Source organism: Nicotiana sylvestris, chromosome 10, assembly GCF_000393655.2.
Source record: "Nicotiana sylvestris chromosome 10, ASM39365v2, whole genome shotgun sequence".
Taxonomy (NCBI): domain Eukaryota; kingdom Viridiplantae; phylum Streptophyta; class Magnoliopsida; order Solanales; family Solanaceae; genus Nicotiana; species Nicotiana sylvestris.
In genome coordinates, this window is record NC_091066.1 from 58,292,618 (window position 1) to 58,313,350 (window position 20,733).

At 37.6% G+C, this 20,733-nt stretch overlaps 1 protein-coding gene across 1 annotated transcript; it reads right to left on the reverse strand.

Annotated features, from left to right (window-relative positions):
- Positions 1 to 18,005: 18,005 nt before the first annotated feature.
- On the reverse strand, positions 18,006 to 19,960 carry LOC104243102 (uncharacterized). The gene is made up of 2 exons (XM_070158998.1): positions 19,951 to 19,960; positions 18,006 to 18,559 (listed from the first exon to the last, which is right to left on the reverse strand). Exons 1-2 carry the CDS (start codon positions 19,958 to 19,960, stop codon positions 18,006 to 18,008), a joined length of 564 nt encoding a protein of 187 aa, XP_070015099.1.
- Positions 19,961 to 20,733: the final 773 nt, after the last annotated feature.

Sequence of the window (20,733 nt, forward strand, 5' to 3'; positions counted from 1 at the left end):
TTCCACTTGTTTTCAAAAACTATAAATAGTCTACCCTCTCTTTGGCATAAGAGGACATTCAGTGTTCTGAACTCTCTCTTACATACATAAGCATACTCACTGCTCTCTCTTGTTTCTCTACACATCCTCTCTCACTTCCCTTGTTGACTACTGATTACTCAGTCGGCTGAAAGCCAAGACTGAGTGATTTTGGGACTACTCTACTATACTACTGCTCTACTTCTCTGCATACTACTGCTCTATATTATTTCATCCTCAACTGGTATGCCCTCTATTTGATTTACAGCTTCCAAAACAATATGTTTTTATACATACTGCACTTTATCTTATTTCTTTCATGCTTCTACTTATGGTTCTGCTGTCTTCATTGCAATTAGCATGCTTTTTTTGCTAATTCATTGATGTGATCATCTTTCCTGTAGTTCAGCCTGTCTATGTTTCCTTTACTTGTTAATACATTTCTTCCTTACCCCCCCCCCTAACCCCAATACGTTATCAGTCTGTATTCATAACCCTTCCTAGCTATTAAATAATCCTGAATCTCTTTGGGAGGGAGTATGACTGTTGAAGGCTGAAGTGTTTTCTCTGATGTCTATGCTCTTACATGTGAACTACTTGTCTCCACTTCCCTTTTTCCCTATTTGTGTTTACTTCCCTGAACTATATGTGGTATTTTGGCTCTGAGATTGTCAAAATTGTCACATTGTTTTCTTTCAAAATTGGTTCTACATGGATCATTTTTTTAAAACTGTTTTTCAACTCAATTTCTTTAAAAAACTATGCCACGCACTCTCATTAATCCTAGAGTTTAGGTTCTACCCCCTTCGTGTAAGCATTGCCTTGGGTACCCTTGAGTACTCATTGAACTTTGATGCACAAGGCTGGTAATCCCACACTACACTTGTTCAACATTTTGGTAGTGTTTGGGTGCTGGTATTGGCCAAGGATCTCAATGGGCCCTTAGGGAGCTTTGCCGCACTCAAACCATGGCAAAGGTTGTGAAACTCGAAAGAAGTGAGGTTGGAAGGTTAGGCCTGGTTAAAGGCTCCCTATGGAATAACTTCTTATTTTTCTTTACTTATGTGATTCAGCTATCATGGTTTGTAATAACTTGTAAACAACTGATTGGGGCTATAGTGAAGTTGTGTGGGATTACGTATGCTTAGTTTAAGTAATGGGTAGAAAACATGTCTATAGGGCTTTACTTACATATTTGTGCAATAGAAACCATGTATATGACATGCATCTTACATATAGAAATCCTGCTCTAGGCTCTTTACTTTCAAATCGTTATTATACTCATTTCGTAATCACGATTAGTAACCAACAAACAACTGTTATAAAAAAATTACTACTGCATTTAGAGATCATGTTTTAAGAGCTTAATGTGCATTAGACATCATGTTGCTTAGGATTTTATTTCATCTGAGTTGTAATTGCTGAACACCTCGCCAGTTGTTTAATTTAAGTTTGGGCTAAACTGCGTCTTCTCTTTAAAAAATTGTAATTAATATGCACGTTCACCTTTTCAAATAGGCAATACATACGATGCCTAGGCAAGCTTTAGGCCTAATAAAAATTGATTGATTTTGTTTTATCAGTTTCAGACTACTCAGCCTCTTTTAACTTTCTGAACTCTGTTTCTCGTTTGCCTTTCTAAAGTTCACTCTTTCTTTGAAAATCTCTCTATCTGGAAACCAGTTTCACATTTATACACTCTCGCTAATTTTCTGAGTCTCGCCCTATTAAGCTTTCGAGCTACTAGGTTATCTTTCTGTCCAGGAACGTGTTATTTCAAAGTGCTGTATTTCAAATCTCTACTTTCTTCAAACGGTGTTTTAACAATTCCCTTACCTTTTACTTACTCAATTGTTGCCCTCTTAGTTGTATTTCTGCAAGTCAAACATTCATCAGGCCATTCAAGTTTTTTTTGATTAAACCTTCTACTTTCACTGAAGCTTATCTTTTTCCAGCATTCCTGTTTTTTTTAAACCCTTATCTTTACGACCTTAAATGTGTTTGAGACGTGCTAATTACATGTTTACTTGTGGAGGGATTTGTGATCCACTTATTCGCCTTTGTATGATTCCTTTATGTGTAGTCCTACTTGTTATGCATGTCGCCTAGCATTTTGTCCTTTAAACCTAAGGGTTCAGCCTAGTCCTTACCTCGTAGGAATAGTGGTCCTAAATACCCTCTAGGACTTATAGGATGGGACGGGTATAGCATGCAATAAGCTTTCGTGACCCAATCACACGTTTAAATAACCTTTATGAGGTGGGAAAGGTAGAATATGGAGATGATGACCGATGCGCTAATATCACGTGCGACCCCTCTTTTGAGGAGTGACTGCTTGGTATTGCAACCTAGGACCCCTTTCCCCTTTACTTGTTAATCCTTAAGCTTTCTTTTAAAACTAATTTTCTATACTCTCTACTTCTTCAACTCTTAAACCTATTTGCAAAACTATGTGAAGCCCTTTGCTTTATTTTTTCTACTTGTCTTCTTAAAGTCACAATTGTAGCATGGCCGGGAACCACACTTGTGGATCTTGAGGGGTGCCTAACACCTTCCTCGTCGGGATAATTTCTAGCCCTTACCCTAATCTCTGGTTTTCCAACTCAAGCTCTTCTAAAAGTGTCCTAATGCACTATAATCATTAGGTGGCGACTCTTCAACTTCTAAACCCAATTCTCGAAAGGGAATAGAGTTGTCCTCCCAATGTCGTATACCCGATTTCTGACCCAACAATTAGAGAAAAAAGGGGCGTCGACAACTATGGAGGCTAATACTTCAATATCTCATTTGCAGCAAAAGATGGAAAGCATCGAGTTGCTCCGAAGGTAGGTCGACCAAGTCAAAGCCAACTACAATCGGTGGAAGGAGAACATGGATCGCCTTCCTGCAAAGAAAAAGGCTGCTTTGGACAAATTATCATCGGTTGAGGTCCAACTTCGGGGCGCTAAAGAGAAAGGTTCAGCCTAGGCCAAAAGGATAGAGGAGCTCGAAGATAAGCTTGCTGAAGCCAAGGCAGAGGTCGGGGAGACGAAGAATGCGGCTGACAAATCCATAGTTGTGTACTTGACCGATGTTGAGGCTGCCTAAACGCAGCTAAGGGAGGCTTCCACTCGAGAGCGATGGAGGAATGACTTGGCTAAGTGTAAATCCATGAGGGAAAGCCTTGAGGAAATCCACGCTCGAGGTTTTGACCTCTCCGGAGAGATAGCTCAGGCTAAGGTGCTTGAAGCTGATGCCAGGTTTCTTGTCTCCTCCGATGACAAAGATGATGATGAAATCATCCAAAACGAGTCCGAGAACGATGAGGGGCCTGAAGGAGAAGCTGCCCCCGAGGGAGAAACTAGCCTCAGACATAGTTAGGATTTTTTATTTTTTATTTTTGTAAGACCCCCGTCGGTCCTTTGTACATATTTTTGCCCATATATATATATAAATGAAAGTTTCCCTTGAATGTCTTCTCAATCTTTATAAACATGATATTTGCCTTGTAAAATTTTTAGCACAACCTTAAGCTTTGATCGGTACGTACAAGACTTCAGTTTTGGGTGGCATCCTCGAAGTCACTGTAGTTGAGTTCGAATAAGGTTCGAACTTAATACATAGGCTCTTAAGGGTTTGTGTCGGATAATGGTGAGTCCCCGAGCCATAGTCAAGTTATTGTTTTTATTTGGGCTCGGGACTTTAAGTGTATTAGCCCTTAGGCTTTTTAGATCGGGACGATATGGCTTCTAAAAAATGGCTATTATTCCCCTCTTCGACTTAAAATACTTAGTAAAATTTTCTTTATGCCTTAGCATGTATTTTTCACCCATTGTGTTTTTTGAGAGTTTGATGTCGACTAAGACCCCTCTTCTTTTCATGCCTTAGCACGTTTGTGTTAAGATAGTTTGATACCTCTTAAGGTTTTTTGAGGGCTGATTTTATCGAAGCCCTTTTGATTATTTGTCGAGGGTAGCCCTTTTTAACAGGTTTTTCAAAGAATTTGAAGGGCTAATTTTTATTGCGGGATCCAGACGTCTCCGAACTGCATGAATTTGGCCGTAGCCTTTGGGTATGCCCTTGGGCTTATTTCCCAATAACACTTCGGACTTGTTCGCAGTGCTAGTCCCCGAGAATGATGGCCTTGGCCTATAGATCGAGGGGTGCCTCTTTGAGGCCTTGTGAATTCGAGTTTAGATACCTCGAATATGTCGATCATCGATGACAGTCCCTGAGTGTTCGAGGTATATTTTTGCTTGGCCGTTGAGTCATTTCGCAGAATATCATAAGTACGGAGCTCATATAGTAGAAAGTTTTCTTTGAGACATACAATGTATGATATAGAAAGAATACTTCTTGAAATAATTTATACATGCGTACTTTTTTTTCCATCGGGGCTTAACTATTCTATACGGACACGGTTCATTCGACCGTTTGGCCCATCACAAAGTTTCCCTATCGAGACCCTTTGACATGAAGTATTTTCCACGAAAATATAGCCTCCGAGGGTGATGTCCCCCAATATTCGAGGTTGATTGAAAAGAAGCCTTGGATACTATTGAATTTTCCTTAGGTAGCACATAATTGTTGCCTCGTTAAAAACCTCGCCGGAAAAACCCATTTGGGATTAAAACCAATCTAAGGGAAAAAGAGTGCAATACGTGTTTTACAACCTAAGGTCCTCGTGTTGAAGAGTTTCTCGGCGTCTTCGATCGAACACCTGTAATAAGTTAGTACCAAATACAAACGGAAAGGGTGAAATTCATACCTTAGTAATAATACCTTTTGAGAAGTGATACATTCCAATTGTTGGGCAATTGCTCGCCCTCCATTATGCCAAGTTTGTAAGACCCCTTTCCAATGATACCGAGGACCCGATATGGTGTTTCCCAATTTGGGCCTAGTTTTCCCTTGTTTGGGTCTCGAGTGTTGAGGGTGACTTTCCTTAGAACCAAATCCCTGATTCCGAAGTGGCGAAGGTTGGATCTTCTATTATAATATCTCTCGATTCTTTGCTTTTGCGCAGCCATCCGAATGAGCACAACTTCTCGTTTTTCATCCAACAGCTCGAGGCTAGTATTCATAGCCTAATGATTTGATTCTTCAGTCGTATGTCAAAATCTGGCACTAGGTTCTCCGACTTCGACCGAAATCAAGGCCTCGGAGCCATATACTAAGGAGAACGGGGTTGCCCCTCTACTAGACTTTGATGTTGTTCGATATGCTGGAAGGACTTTGGGTAACATTTCTCTCTACCTTCCTTTAGCGTCGTTCAAACTTTTCTTTAAGTTTTGTATGATAGTCTTTTTCGTCGATTTGGCTTGTCCGTTCCCGCTAGGATGGTACGGTGTTGATAATATCATTTTTATTTTGTGCTCCTCGAGGAATTTCGTTACCTTGCTGCCGATAAATTATTTTCCATTGTCACACACTATTTCGGCGTGTATCCCAAATTGACATACGATGTGATCCCAGATGAAGTCTATAACCTCTTTCTCTCTTACTTTCTCGAATGCTTGTGCTTCAATCCATTTAGAGAAATAGTCAGTCATAAATAAAATGAATTTAGCTTTACCTGGGGCTGTTGGTAGAAGGCCGACGATATCCATCCCTCATTCATGAATGGCCACGGGGATAGGACTAAATAAAGATGCTCTCCGGGCTGATGGATCATCGGTGCAAAACTTTGACATTTATCATTTTTTCGAACAAACTCTTTAGTGTATTTTTCCATGCTAACCCAGTAGTATCCTGCTCTAATGATTTTGTGAATCAATGATTCGGCGCCGGAATGGTTCCCACAAGTGCCTTTATGGACCTCTCATAAAACATAATCGGTGTCTCCTGGTCCTAAACACATTGTCTCCTAGTCCTTCTGTATTATGTTCCATCTTCATCCAATGTGAATCGAGCAACTTTGGTTCATAGGGTCCTCAATTCTTTGGGGTCCAATGGGAGTTTCCGTTCTTCAAGTATTCAATATATTTATTCCTCCAATCCCATGTCAAGCTTGTAGAGTTTATCTCGGCATGGCCTTCCTTGATTACCAATCTCGAGAGTTGAGTAACAGTCCCCGAGCTGATCTCATTTTCCTCAACCAATGACCTAGATTTGCAAGTGCATCGGCCTCACTATTTTTTTCTCGAGGTACATACTGGAAAATCTATTCCTTGAAGTGGTGCAAAGTTACCTGCTGCTTGTCCAAATACCTTTACATTCTATCCTCTCGAACTTCAAATGTTTTGTTTACTTGGTTCACCACCAGTAAAGACTCACACTTTGCTTCAATGACTTCCGCTCCCAAGATTTTAGCTAGCTCAAGACATGCAATCATTGCCTCGTACTCGACATCATTATTAGTCAACCTAGAAGTTTTGATAGACTGCCTAATAGTGCTACCGTGGGTGGCTTCAGAACGATGCCTAACCCGGACCCCTTCACATACGAAGCATCGTCTGTGAAAAGGGTCCACATCTCCGATGATGTGCCTGATTTTAACAAAAGTTCTTTTTCAACTTCGGGTACGAGGGTTGACGTGAAATCGGCCACAAAGTCCGCCAAAATTTGGGACTTGATGGTCGTTCGAAATTGATACTCGATATTGTACCCACTAAGTTCGACAACCCATTTGGCCAATCGGCCCGATAGTTCGGGCTTGTGTAAAATATTACAAAGTGGGTAAGTGATTAATATGCATATGGGGTGACATAAAGTATGGTTTTAACTTTCTAGAAGCTCTTATCAGTGCAAGTGCCAATTTCTCTAAGTGTGGATACCTAGTTTCTGCTTCTCCTGAGGTTCGACTTACATAATGAACGGGAAATTGTGTACCTTGCTCTTCCCGAACTAGGACACCACTAAATTTCTGATACTGCCAAGTCCAAGTAAAATTTCTCACCTGCCTTTGGAGTGTGAAGCAGTGGTGGGCTCGATAGGTATCGGTTTAATCCTCAAATGCTTCTTGGCACTCAGAGGTCCATGTGAAATCGTTCTTCTTTTTGAGCAAAGAGAAAAATATGTGGCTTCGATCCGACAACCTCGAGTTTAATCGGCCTAAAGTAGTTATCCATTCAGTTAGCCTCTATATGACCTTTATACTATCCATGACGGTGATGTCTTCGATGGCCTTGATTTTATTGGGGTTGATATTGATCCCCCGGTTTGACACCATAAAGCCCAAGAATTTGCCTGAACCGACCCCGAAAGCACATTTTTCGGGGTTTAGCTTCATGTTATATTTTCTCAAAATCTCGAACGTTTCCTGTAAATGAGCCAAATGGTCCTCTGTGTAGGGACTTAACTAGCATGTCATCGATATAAACTTCCATTGACTTACCTATTTGTTCTTCGAACATTTTATTTACTAGGCGTTGTTACATAGCTTCAGCATTTTTTAGCCCGAAGGGCATTATGTTATAGCAATATGTTCCATACTTAGTAATAAATGAAGTTTTTTCCTGGTCTTCCGGGTTTATATGAATTTGGTTATACCCGAAATAGGCATTGAGAAAGGTAAGGATCTCGTGGCCAGCCGTGGCATCGATCATGCGATCAATGTTAGGCAGTGGAAAAGAATCTTTGGGGCATGCCTTGTTTAAATCCTTATAGTCTGCACACATTTTATGTTTGTTCCCTTTTTTAGGGACTACGACTACATTAGCTAGCCATTCGGGATATTTTACCTCCCGAATGGACCCTATTTTAAGAAGTTTAGTTACATCGTCCTTTATGAATGCGTGCTTTACCTCGGAATGGGGCCTTCTATTTTGTTTCATCGGTTTGAACCTGGGTTCAAGGCTTAGCCGATGCGTTGTTATCTCTGGTGGGATCCCTGTCATGTCTAAATGGGACCAAGCAAAACAATCCATGTTATCAATAAGAAATTGAATAAGCTTTTTCCTGAGTTCGCTGGTTAACCCCGTTCCTAGGTATACCTTTTGCTCGGGCAGGTACTCGATTAATATATCCTGCTCCACCTCTTCGAACGTTGATTTGGTGGCGTCAGAGTCTTCGGGAACAATAAAGGTTCGAATGGTCAGAAAATCCTTCTCTTCTTCTTCTTTTATCTTCTGCTTTCCGGATTCGGTCGAGGCTGGTGGCTGTGATTACTATTTGGCTGCTTATTTACCTTTGATACTCGACCATTCCAAAGTTGATAGTGTTGATATCGGTGTTACCTCATCGACCACAAATATTTCCTTTGCGGCATGCTGCTCCCTGTATACTGTTTTTACACCATCCGTTGTCAAGAATTTCATCATTTGGTGGAGAGTCGAGGGGACTGCCCTCATGTTGTGGATCCAAGGCCTTCCGAGTAGGGAATTATACCTCATGTCACCCTCGATCATGTGGAATTTGGTATCTTGAATGGTTCTAGCCACGTTCACTGGTAAAATAATCTCTCTTTTAGTTGTTTCACTAGCCATGTTGAAGCTGTTTAAGACCCGAGCTGTGGGCACGATTTGATCTTGTAGGACGAGTTGCTCAACGACCCTTGATCGGATGATATTCGCTAAGCTACCTGGATCCACTAAAATACGCTTAACTTGAACTTTATTTAATAAAATAGAAATTACCAGAGCGTTTTTGTGTGGCTGAGAACTGCCTTCTGCTTCTTCGTCGTTGAATGATAAGGAGCCTTCAGGCACATAATCTCGGATTTATTTTTCCCTAGTGATTAACACCTTAGTGCGTTTGAATATAGGTCCATGTGGAACATCGACCCCACCGACGATCATATGAATGACATGCTGGGGTTCCTTCTGTTCATTTTTCCTATTGGTGTCCCTTTCTCTGAAATGGTTCTTAGCTCGATTGCTGAGGTACTCTCGAAGGTGACCCTCATTGAATAGATGTTCTTCCTCTTCCCTCAGTTGCCTGCAATCCTCCGTTTTGTGACCTTGCGTGCCATGATACTTGCACATCAAATTTGGGTTTATTTGGGAAGGATCAGTCTATATTGTTCTAGGCCTACCATTATCTTTGATCCTACTGATTGCTGATACAATGCCCGATGCGTCAATGCTAAAGTTATATTCCGATAACCGAGGTACCTCCACGAGATCGGCATGCTTATCAAAGCCACTTTTTCTCATAAGTCCCCGAGAATTCTGCAATCGATCGCTTCTTCGATTATTCTGGGAGGGATTGCGTCATGAACCATTATTCCTTCGATCTGCTGTATATGGTTGATATCGTTCTCTGTTTGACCTTGTCTCTCTGTCGACATCTCTCGAGGTTTTAACTGCCAACCTGTTTGGATGTACTGAATTGGAAGGGGCTCCTAATTGATCATCCTCGACCCTGATCTTCGATTAATATTGATTGTGCTCATCTGCCCAAGTTATAGCTGGATACTCGACCAAATTTTGTTTCAACTGTCGTGATGCTATCGAACTCCACCCATTCAACCCTTGGGTGAATGCTTTAACGGCCCAATCATTTGTGACCGGTGGCAACTCCATACGTTCCATTTGAAATCGGGATACGAACCCCTTCAACATATCGTTATCCCTTTGTCTTATCTTGAAAATGTCTGATTTTCTTATTGTGACCTTTATGGCCCCAGTGTGTGCCTTCACAAAAGAATCTGCTAACATGGCAAATGAGTCGATGGAATTTGGTGGCAGGTTGTGATACCAAATCATTGCTCCCTTTGACAAAGTTTCCCCAAATCTTTTCAACAAAATGGACTTGATCTCATCATCTTATAAGTCATTTCCCTTTATTCCGCACGTGTATGAAGTGATGTGTTCATTAGGATCGGTGGTCCCATTGTATTTAGGTATATCCGGCATACGAAACTTCTTAGGAATGGGCTTCGGAGCCGCACCCTGAGGAAAAGGCTTTTGCACGAACTTTTTCGAATCCAAACCCTTTAGGATCGGGACTGCTCCCGGTATCTGATCAACTCGGGAGTTGTGTGTTTCAAATTTTTTATTATTATTTTCAATTTTCTTCTCTCCCGACTCAATTCTTTTGGTGAGTTCCTCGAGCATTTTAATTATTGCAGGATCAGTCCTTGATTCGTTACCATTCGGCCTTTCTAGCACTGGCTCGGCACGACGAGTGATTTCTAGCTCGACCACACTTGGAGTCCTATGTTGATTTTGCAATTGAGCAATAACGGTCTGCTGAGCCTATATCATCTCGAATATTATCTGGAGGCTAACTCCCCCGTCTTCTCTGCCCTGTGTACCTTGGCCACCAAATAGTCTTCCTTGCGTACACTCCCTTCGAGGTCTGTGCCTAAGTCCACATTTAGAGCAACGTGCGAACTAATATCAACTGGATCGGCAACCGGGGCTTCCCCGAGATTAGCCGGCGGCATCCGACTCCCTGGTCTTCCGACGTGGTGTCACTTTTTCCATTGAGGGATGAAATCGGGAAGCCTCGATTTCTACCGTATACAGTTAGTCTTTTTTTGGAAGAAAATTAAAAGTGCTGAACTTCTATAAATTGAGGATTCTTCCTTCTCACTTGGTAGCATCCACTATGTAGTCCCTAAGGGATTTGAGAGTATTGTTTAGGGGGAGAATCGTGAGATAAATATTTTTATTTTTTCTATATTTTATACTCTTTTTTATAGTGTATTGCTCATCTCTGCACGTGGATGATGTAGATCAACTGACTGAATCACGCACCTTAAATATTTGTCTCTTTCGGTATATTTGACTTTTGCTATCTGATTTATCATCGTTGAATGTATATATTTTCTTAGTTTTTTTCATGGCACTGAATTATTTCGGTCCTAACAATAATATCTATTTGCTTGATAAAAGGTCAAATAATTCAGTACTTATTTGATACTTTCAATTATTTTAATGGAAATTCGGTAGTCGTTGTTCGATCGTAATCACTTGAGCCTGAAGTGATGTTCGATCACAATCAAATGAATATCTAAAATCAAGATTAAGCCTCAGCTGATAAACAATGATGCGAATGGGACTAAACGTAAAGAAAAAGGGTCGAATTAACAAAGTCAAGCCCCTCCAATATTCGGTTCTGTTTAATTAATAGAACAGTAATCAGAGACAAGTGACGTTTGCTCTGCCATAAAGTTCTTTTGCAGGTCGGAAATTTGAGTCACGTTGGGAGCAAGTGAGAACACTGTTCGAATCATTTTTGAGAGTAAAAAATAATTAAAAAAGAAAAAAAAAACACAAAAGTACATATAGAGTTGCGTTGCGTTGCGTAGCTGACTGACTATTGGGTTGAAGTTTTAAACCTTCGCGTGATCTTAGGTCTCGTGTATTTATTTTATAATTAGATTTGTATTTGAGTGCAAAATTAGAAGATCAGTGAGTTGATTTTTGCATACGGGATATATGATGCCATATTTAAAGTTAATTTGCAAAAAAGTAACTATATATGCAACTTTACTCTGAAAATAGCACCTGTAATAGTGTGCCTCAACCTGTTTTTTTTCACTTTCAACGAATATTTTGTTATCACTTCTCTTAAAAAGAAAAAGAAAAAGAAGAACGTGAGCTCAATGGATGATCGGTTCTGTTTGCATTTTCTTGAGAAATTGCGATATGATGAATAGTACTCTCTCAATTTCATATTATGTGTCTTGTTTTGAATAAGCATGGAATTAAAAAATAATATAAAAATATTTTTTGAATCTTGTAAGTTGTAATCTTAAACTAATTCCTCTAATTTTTGAGATATTAGTACCAATCTTTTATGACGTATAAATGAAATTTTTAAGTTTATGAAAAAATATTATCACTTGAGATAATGCGATTAAGTCATTATTTCCTGAACAGGTACTATATTGAAGCGAAAACAACTTTACTTTATTGGCTGCTGTTGAATTTCGTGAATTTTTTATTTTTTATATTTAGCGTTTTTTCTTCTTCTTGACATATTTGTGTCTTATCGTTCTATGTTTGAGGCATTTTCTGTTTGCAAGTGGTAGCAGTTGCAGCTTCTAATAGAGAAAGAGAGATCAAATGGGTAATTTAAGAATAATATTTGATGTGATCATATATTACAGCTGTTAATAGTGTCTATTTAATAATGAGCTAGTAGCCCCAGCAGGCGTGCATGCTGACTTAACAGTATTCATATATTATATATAATCACAGTATAAGTTGTTCGATCTTATCCAACTTTTCTAACTTAAGTCAGGAGTGAATTATTTTTTTCCCCATTAATTTCACTTTATATTTGGAACACATGAGATGAAAATGACATCAATAGTTTGAAAAAGTTATCAGTAATTCGCCTAAGCTAAATTGAGAGAGAGAGAGTAGGAGATATTATTCTTTCTACTACTATGTCACTTTCACTAACGAAAACAAAATGGAAAAGATAAAAAGAAACTATCAGTAAAGATATCTTTAGGAGAAAGCTATTGTGTTACTCTCAGTCAATATAACACGCTGTGCTGGACAATAGGTCCACGAGAATATGACTTTTTTTTTTTTGGAACAGTATATGTTTCCTCCTTTTTTATTGACAATATATATGTCTGCTGGTGTGCTTCGTGATTTTTTAATATTTATTTTTAGTTTTGACATGTGGTTCGTTGAAGGTTTATATCTTATCATCCTATGGGTTCTATTTAATTTTTAATTTGTAGTGAATTGATAACAATTACAACTCTTAAGTGGACTCGTCTCAGGATTTGGAAGAGAAAGAATCAAATCGGGATATTAAGTGATGAATGTGAATGAAGAGAATGTGATTGATGTATCTATTTAGGCGCTGTAAATATTTGAAACATTTATTTAATAATAGTATGTTATTTTCTCCGGACTTGATGCTAAAACCCTTTTTCGTTCTTACTTCAGTTCTGTTTTATACCTATATTTAAAGTCCATTAAAAGTAACAAAAAAAAAAAACTTTCATGAGGTATTCAACTGATTTTTGGAACCTCTCTCTATAGTTGATCGAGTTATAAAAAATCTGATTCCTTAATTTGAGTCGTTCTACTTAAAGCTTTGACCCTAATTAATTACCAGAGTGGCCCTTGCTTTGTTAGGTTTCAAATATTTAAAATTCACTAGCTCGAATAATTTTGATAATGACTGCATACATCGTGCTTTATCATGTCATTTTTATCAACCAAGAGAGCATTTTCTGTAAAATTACATCTCTATTGTCCAATACGAGGTCAGACAATTCCGTCAATCTTTTGTTTATAACATTGCTCATTGACGGAATGAATTATGATAAACATTCAAAAGATAAAGAGCTAGGAGTTTTTGACCGAAAACACCCTTAAACTAAACGCAAGACATAAGTTATATCCTTGACATGTCATAATGGCATAGTTTAAGGATGTTTTTGGCCAAAAACGAGCATGCGTACTGTATTCTTTAAGGTATGAATTTACTAATTAATTCAATGCAAGATTGCTTGCGCTCTATTCAACAATAATATTGTATTTCTATTCCTTCAATAGATGCAATGAAAGATGCAGAGGCATGACGTCTGCAAGTTTAATTATTTTTCTTCCCTATCTTTTTCATAAAATACAAAAATTACCTGTTTAAAGTGACCTATCTTTTAATTAAAACTATACTTTTGATACTAATTGTTGCACCCTACTCAAGCGAAAAAATATATTGAGAATGTCAGCATTTGATTAGTAGTGAGAAAACCAGCGCCTCCATGAGATATTGCCGTAGTTCTCTTAAAACAGATGGACCTTTTAAACCATGGTCCAAAGTTTTTTATTTTTTAAGCAAAACAAAAATCTTATGAGAAAATATTATACCAGAGTCTAAATTTTGTAAGTCATTGTTGTTGAAATTCCAATACAAACACAGAGCCAACGCTGCGAAAATTAAACAAAGAACGTACCTTCAGCCATAGTTGTTCAAGTGTTGTAGAATCGCCTTGTAAAAACTTTTACAGAAAACCTAGGAGTCTTCTAGCGTGTGCCTATCATTGGATGTCAGACTGATGGAGTCACATGCGTATTTATAAGTAGGCTAGGGACTCTTAGGCAAATACTTTAGCCCTAGGGATTTCTCCATAAATTATAATTACTCTAGGGACTCCTAATATATGGTAATTTCTTTCCATCAAAGAAACTACCATATATGCATAACTACAGAATATTATCTGATATATTATTTCCTTTGGGAGATAAGGTAAATAGTTTATTACCTTATATGTGGGCCACAATAGAAGTCTCTAGAAGAGACGGTTATTTCTAACATTTTCCCACTTGACCCACATACTAAAATCAGATAATCCTTTATGAGAGATAAACATATAATATGGCCACAAACTTTATCACTCAACTAAGAGTTGTGCAATAATAACTTTAACTAGAATATATTATTACACGAATCATGGCGGTCATGCTTTTAGACAAACACTTCCTTCCATGTATTACAATGCACAATATATTCTAACAAAGTGTCTAACAACTTTATGAATGAACTTAATATAAGTCATTCAGAGTCCAACTTTATTGATCCAATGATCATACATGAAAAAACAAAAGTGTGCACTGTCATGTATATCAAAATGAACATAATGTCTAGACAAACTGTTAGAGAGCAAAGCAAGATTAAATTGAGCTACTAAGCCCCATATGGATTACATGATCCTTGAAAATATTAGCCGACAAACCTTTAGTCATAGGATCAGCAATCATCAAAGTAGTACTAATATGCTCAAAATTCTCATCTTGCTTCTTCACATAGTCTCTAACCATCAAGTACTTTATGTTGATGTGCTTGCTTCGGCTGCCACTTTTATTATTCTTAGAAAAGAAAACTGCAGCTTGATTGTCACAAAAGATTCTCAATGGCCTTGAAATGGAATCGACAATCCTAAGGCCGGAAATAAAGTTTTTCAACCATAACGCCTGTGATGTAGCTTCATAGCATGCTATAAATTCAGCTTCCATTGTGGATGTTGCAACAATGGTCTGCTTGACACTTCTCCAAGAAACAACACCTCCAGCAAGAAGAAAAATGTATTTTGAAGTAGATTTATTAGTGTCTTTGCATCCACCCACATCAGAGTCTGAATATCCAATCCCCTCTAATGAGTCAGAATATTTGTATGTGAGCTTAAAATCTTTGGTTCCTTGCAAATATCTCAAGACCCTTTTACCAGCTTTCCAATTGTCAAGACCAGGGTTACTTTGATATTTGCCAAACATTCCTACTGCAAAAGCAATATCAGGTCTAGTACAAACCTGTGCATACATAAGGCTCCCAACAAGCTATGCATATGGAATGTCTTTCATTTGCTCCTTTTCCAATGCATTTTGTGGACATTGATTTAATGAGAATTTGTCACCTTTAATTATGGGTGCTGCTATAGGTGAAATGTTCTTCATCCCGAATCTTTCCAGAATTCTTTCAATGTAGGCCTTTTGAGACAGTCCAAGTAATCTTTGGGATTTGTCTCTGTGAATCTATATGCCAATGACATAAGAGGCTTCACCCATATCCTTTGTCTCAAAATTCTGGATAAGGAACTTTTTAGTCTTGTGCAACAATCCCAAGTCACTACTTGCAAGCAAAATATCATCCACATATAGGACTAGAAAAATATATTTGCTCCCACTTATCTTAAGGTATATACACTGATCAATGATGCTCTCCGTAAATCAAAATGAAGAAACAACATTATGAAATTTAATATACCATTGGCGGGAAACCTGCTTTAGCCCATAAATGGATTTATTCAACTTGTAAACAAGGTGACTTTTGTCCTTATCACAAAATCCTTCAGGCTGACGCATGTATACCTCCTCTTCAAGATCTCCATTCAGGAAAGCTGTTTTCACATACATTTGATGTAACTCTAAATCAAAATAAGCTACTAATGCCATGATTATTCTCAATGAATCCTTCTTTGATACTGGAGAGAAAGTTTCATGGTAATCAATGCCCTTTGAGTAAAACCCTTGGCTACAAGTCTGGCTTTATATCGTTCGATATTACCAGATGAGTCTCTTTTAGTTTTAAAGACCTACTTGAAACCTATGGTAGAGGATCCCTATGGTAATTCGACGAGATCCCAGACTTTATTTTTAGCCATAGATTCTAACTCTTCTTTCATGGCATCATACCAAAGTGTGGAGTTTTCTCCACTCATGGCTTGTGAAAACGAGCATGGATCATCTCTTAGTCCAATATCGTAATCAGACTTTTGGAGATATACAACATAGTTGCTAGAAATTGCTGATTTTTGAATTCTTGAGGATTTCTCACTCCCACTAGTTCAGAAACTTCTTCTTCAGTGGGTTCAGGTAAAGTGGGTTGATCTTCATGTGGCTCCTTAAGTGGCGGTGACTCTTGAACTTGTTGTTGTTCAGATAATTCATAAAAACATTTCTGAGCAATATTCAAGTTCCCAATATATGAAGGTACCACAGGTGGTTCCCTTATTTCTTCCAATCCCACCCTTTGAGTCAAACCACTCCCACTCTCTTCATGCTCATCAAGAAATTTAGCGTTTCTAGCTTCAACAATTTAGGAGAATGAGAAGGACAATAAAACCTAAATCCCTTAGAATTAACCGCATAGCCTATAAAATAACCGCTTATTGTTCTTTCATCCAACTTCTTTAGTTGTGGGTTGCAAACTCTCACTTCAGTTGGACATCCCCAATTGTGTCAATGATTTAAACTAGGTTTCCATCTTTTCCATAACTCAAAAGGTGTCTTGGGACAGCCTTGGATGGAACCCTATTTAAAATATATACAGCGGTTTTAAGGCTTCACTCCATAAGGATAAAGGTAAACTTTATCTGCTAATCATGCTTCTTACCATGTCCATTAATGTCCGGTTCCTTCTTTCTGCCACACCATTTTGTTGTGGTGTTCCTGGCATGGTATATTAAGCAATTATACCTTCACTTTCAAGGAACTCAGTAAATGGACCCTTAACTTGTCCCTTATCTGTGTACCTACCATAATATTCTCCACCCCTATCAGATCTTACAATTTTGATCTGAGTACCAGTTTGTTTCTCTACTTCTGTTTTGTAAACTTTAAAAGCATCAAGTGCTTCTGATTTGTTAAACAGAAAATAGAGATACATATATCTTGAATAGTCATCAATAAACGAGATAAAATATCTCTCACCATTCAAGCAAGGGGTAGGAAAAGGTCCACATATGTATGTATGCATGATCTCAAGTAATTGAGAACTCATTTTGGCACCTTTAGTTGATTTGTTGGTCTGCTTACCCTTTATGCAATCCACACAAGTCCCAAAGTTAGAAAAATCAAGAGCTTTTAGAACTCCATCGTTAACCAACCTTTTGACTCTATCAATAGAGATGTGTTCTAATCTCTTGTGCCAAAGACTAGATGAGTTCTCATTGATAATACATCGCTTAGTGCCAATTTCTTTATCATGCAAAGTTAAAACATTGCATTCAAATGTGGGGTCTAGCTCAAGTTTATATAAATTTCCATTCAAATTTCCAAAACCAATAACTTTATTATCTTTCAAAAGTTTCACAGAAGGATAATGAAAATTCAAATCATATCCACTAATCGATAGTCTGGAAAGAGAAATTAAATTTCTAGAATATTCTGGAACATAAAAAGTATTTTCTAAATCTAAGTGAAAATTATCCTTCAAAATGAGCCTATAAGTCCCCACGCCTTCCACATGTGAACGTGTCCTATTGCCAGAATAGACATATTGTTCACTTCCTATCGGCTTCCTCTGAGTTAGAAAGCCCTGCATGATTTTGGCAATGTAAATTGTAGCACCAGAATCAATCCACCATGTATTATCAGAGACTTCAGTAAAATTAGATTCATAACATACAAAGGTAAAATTACCTTTCTTGTCACGCCATTTCTTGTATTTCAGGAAATCCTTCTTCCAGTGTCCCTTCTTCTTACAGAAACGACAAGCATCTTTATCAAATGTGCTTTTCTTCTTCATGAGAATACTTTTGCCCTTTTTTGCATTTCACTTACCATGATCACCATATTAACACTTTCAGGTATCTCATGCTTCAGCCTCTCTTCTTCTTAAACACACATGGTCAAGAGTTTATTGATTGATCATTTATCCTTATGTATGTTGTAAGAAATCTTGAACGGACCATATTCCATAGGAAGGGAGTTTAGAATGAAATGCACAAGAAATGATTCAGACATATCCATCTCAAGGGACTTGAGTTTAGCAGCAATGTCTCTCATCTCCATAATGTGCTCACGCACTGTACGACTTCTGTCGAAAGTCATACTTGAGAGCCTCTTCATAAGGGTGCTGGCCAATGCCTTGTTATAGCTTACGAATTGTTCATCAATTGCCTTCATGTAAGCTTTGACCTTATCGCTATTAGTGATAGAACCCCTAATGCTTTGGCTTATATGAGCTTTTATGAGCATTAAACTTAAGCGATTAGATCGCTTCCACCGCTCATAATTAGCCTTAGCAGCTGGCGTACTTGATTCCATGGGAATAGATGGTTCATCCACACGGAGTGCCAGGTCTAGATCCGAGCACCCTAAAGTGAGAAGGACTTTCTCCTTCCATTCAGTATAATTGTCACCAGAAAACATTGGAATTCGAGCATTCTCATTAAAAATAGCAGTAGGAAAAGCTGTAAATACTACAAAACAAGGATAAACATACATAAGCTATGAAGTACAATCCATCAAAGGTGAATCACATAAAATACCGATTCTAAGTAAATTCTAGACCCTCCTGTGGGCAAAGGTTGCAACCCATGCATAAAATTTACTTTACTTTATTAGACTAGTAAACCAGGATATACAAAAATTAATCCGTACCTGTGGGCATAAGATTATTTTCAACTTAAAGGTTTACTATCTCATTCCAATTAATCTCATTAAAATGGATACCTCCCTGTAGGGCCGGTTACCAATTTAATGAGATAACTGGACTTAATAATGTCATTATCACCAAACTTTGTGTGATTAAATAATTTAATTTCTTTTATGTTAAGTACTCAAGATGCTATGGTCATTCCTAAATATATGACATAAAAGAAAACTCAAAATGACATCTCAAAATAATTAATCTGAATAATCAACTTAAACAAATGTTAATCACACTGAATATAAGCAAGATGCTATATTACCACAACGGCTAATTCTTATAATTACAAAAATTATAAGAACTCAAAACGGCAGCAAAGTTGTTAAACAAATTATCCGTTTAAAAGATCTGACTATTATTGTACAAAACAGATTCCATTCCTTTTAATTTCAAACATCATAAGGAGAAGGAAAATAAATAAATGTAAAACAGTGAACCTTAAATCAGAACATGAACGCAAACCCAAACATAATTCAAGAAATGTTCTGATTGTTAGTGAAATTCATTGGATTTCAATAAAGCCCAAAATTAACAATTGTAGTCCTTTTAGATGATTATAGTGAAAGCCACAAATCAATCAATGTCCAAAGACAACTAAAGACACTTACGAAAAGGTGGTCTCGAATTTTTTTAAAATAAAATATCTAATTAAAGGATTCAACCACAATTTTGAACAAAATTGAAAACAAGACTTGAGAATAAATTAATTCAGATGGCATATTAGTATTTCTATTTCTAGAAGACATCCTAATAATGTGAACCAATCAAATCACAACATATAGATCTACTATCACAAATTGACGCAAGCACTGTCCAAACAAAATTGTTTTAGAACCAATTTTAATTAACATCAAGACAGAAAAAGATCGTGGCACATACAAAGCTATTTTGTAAAGCAAATTCGTGATGGAAATTCGTGGAAGCATCATTCTTGAAAGAAACTATTACACCGACATGGATCTTCATATGCATCCAGTTTATTACTAGATAGACAATATCGACACAATAAAATCTATAGAAGCTAAACTAATACCTTGTCCATACTGTTTTCACCGGAACGTAACATCGAACAATACATCTAAAGGGCGGCTCTGATACCATATGTTGAAATTCCAATAAAAATATAGAGCTAACGCAGCGGAAATTAAACAAGGAACGTACCTTCAGTCATAGTTGTTCAAGTATTGTAGAATCGCCTTGTAAAAACTTTGACAGAAAACCTAGGAGTCTTCTAGCCTGTGCCTATCGTTGGATGCCAGACTGATGGAGTCATAAACGTATTTATAGGTAGGCTAGGGACACTTAGGCAAATACTTTAGCCCTAGGAACTTCTCCATAAATTATAATTACCCTAGGGACTCCTAATATATGGTAATTTTTTTCCATCAAAAAAACTACCATATATGTATAACTACAAAATATTATCTGATATATTATTTCCTTTGGAAAACAAGGTAAATAATTATTACTTTATATATGGGTCACACTAGAAATCTCTAGAAGAGACGGTTATTTCTAACAATTGTAAATGTTAAACCGCAGTTTAATGTTTTGTGGTAAAAAATATTATATGAGCAAAGTCTAACATTGGGGCTAACGTTGTTCCGAAAGAAATAACTTTTCAAGAACTATAGTTTCACAACCTTTTAAAATAGAAACATAATCTAAATAGTGAACTAAAAAAGGGTTGTGTAAGTCTGCCGGTCTATGATGCTTTTGGGGCTTATATAGACTAGGCCTAGCCAAGAGCCCAATATACTCTTGTATTGTTCTACGACTACGTTTTCACATATAGGCTCAATAAGCTTGATTATCACTACTAAAGGAACGTGATAAACTAAACACATTAGATTAGCACGTAATTCGTAAAACGAGAACTTACTTGTTCTTCGTAAAGCGGAAGCAGAAGACGGATGAACCGCGATTAGAATCACTGATCGGTGG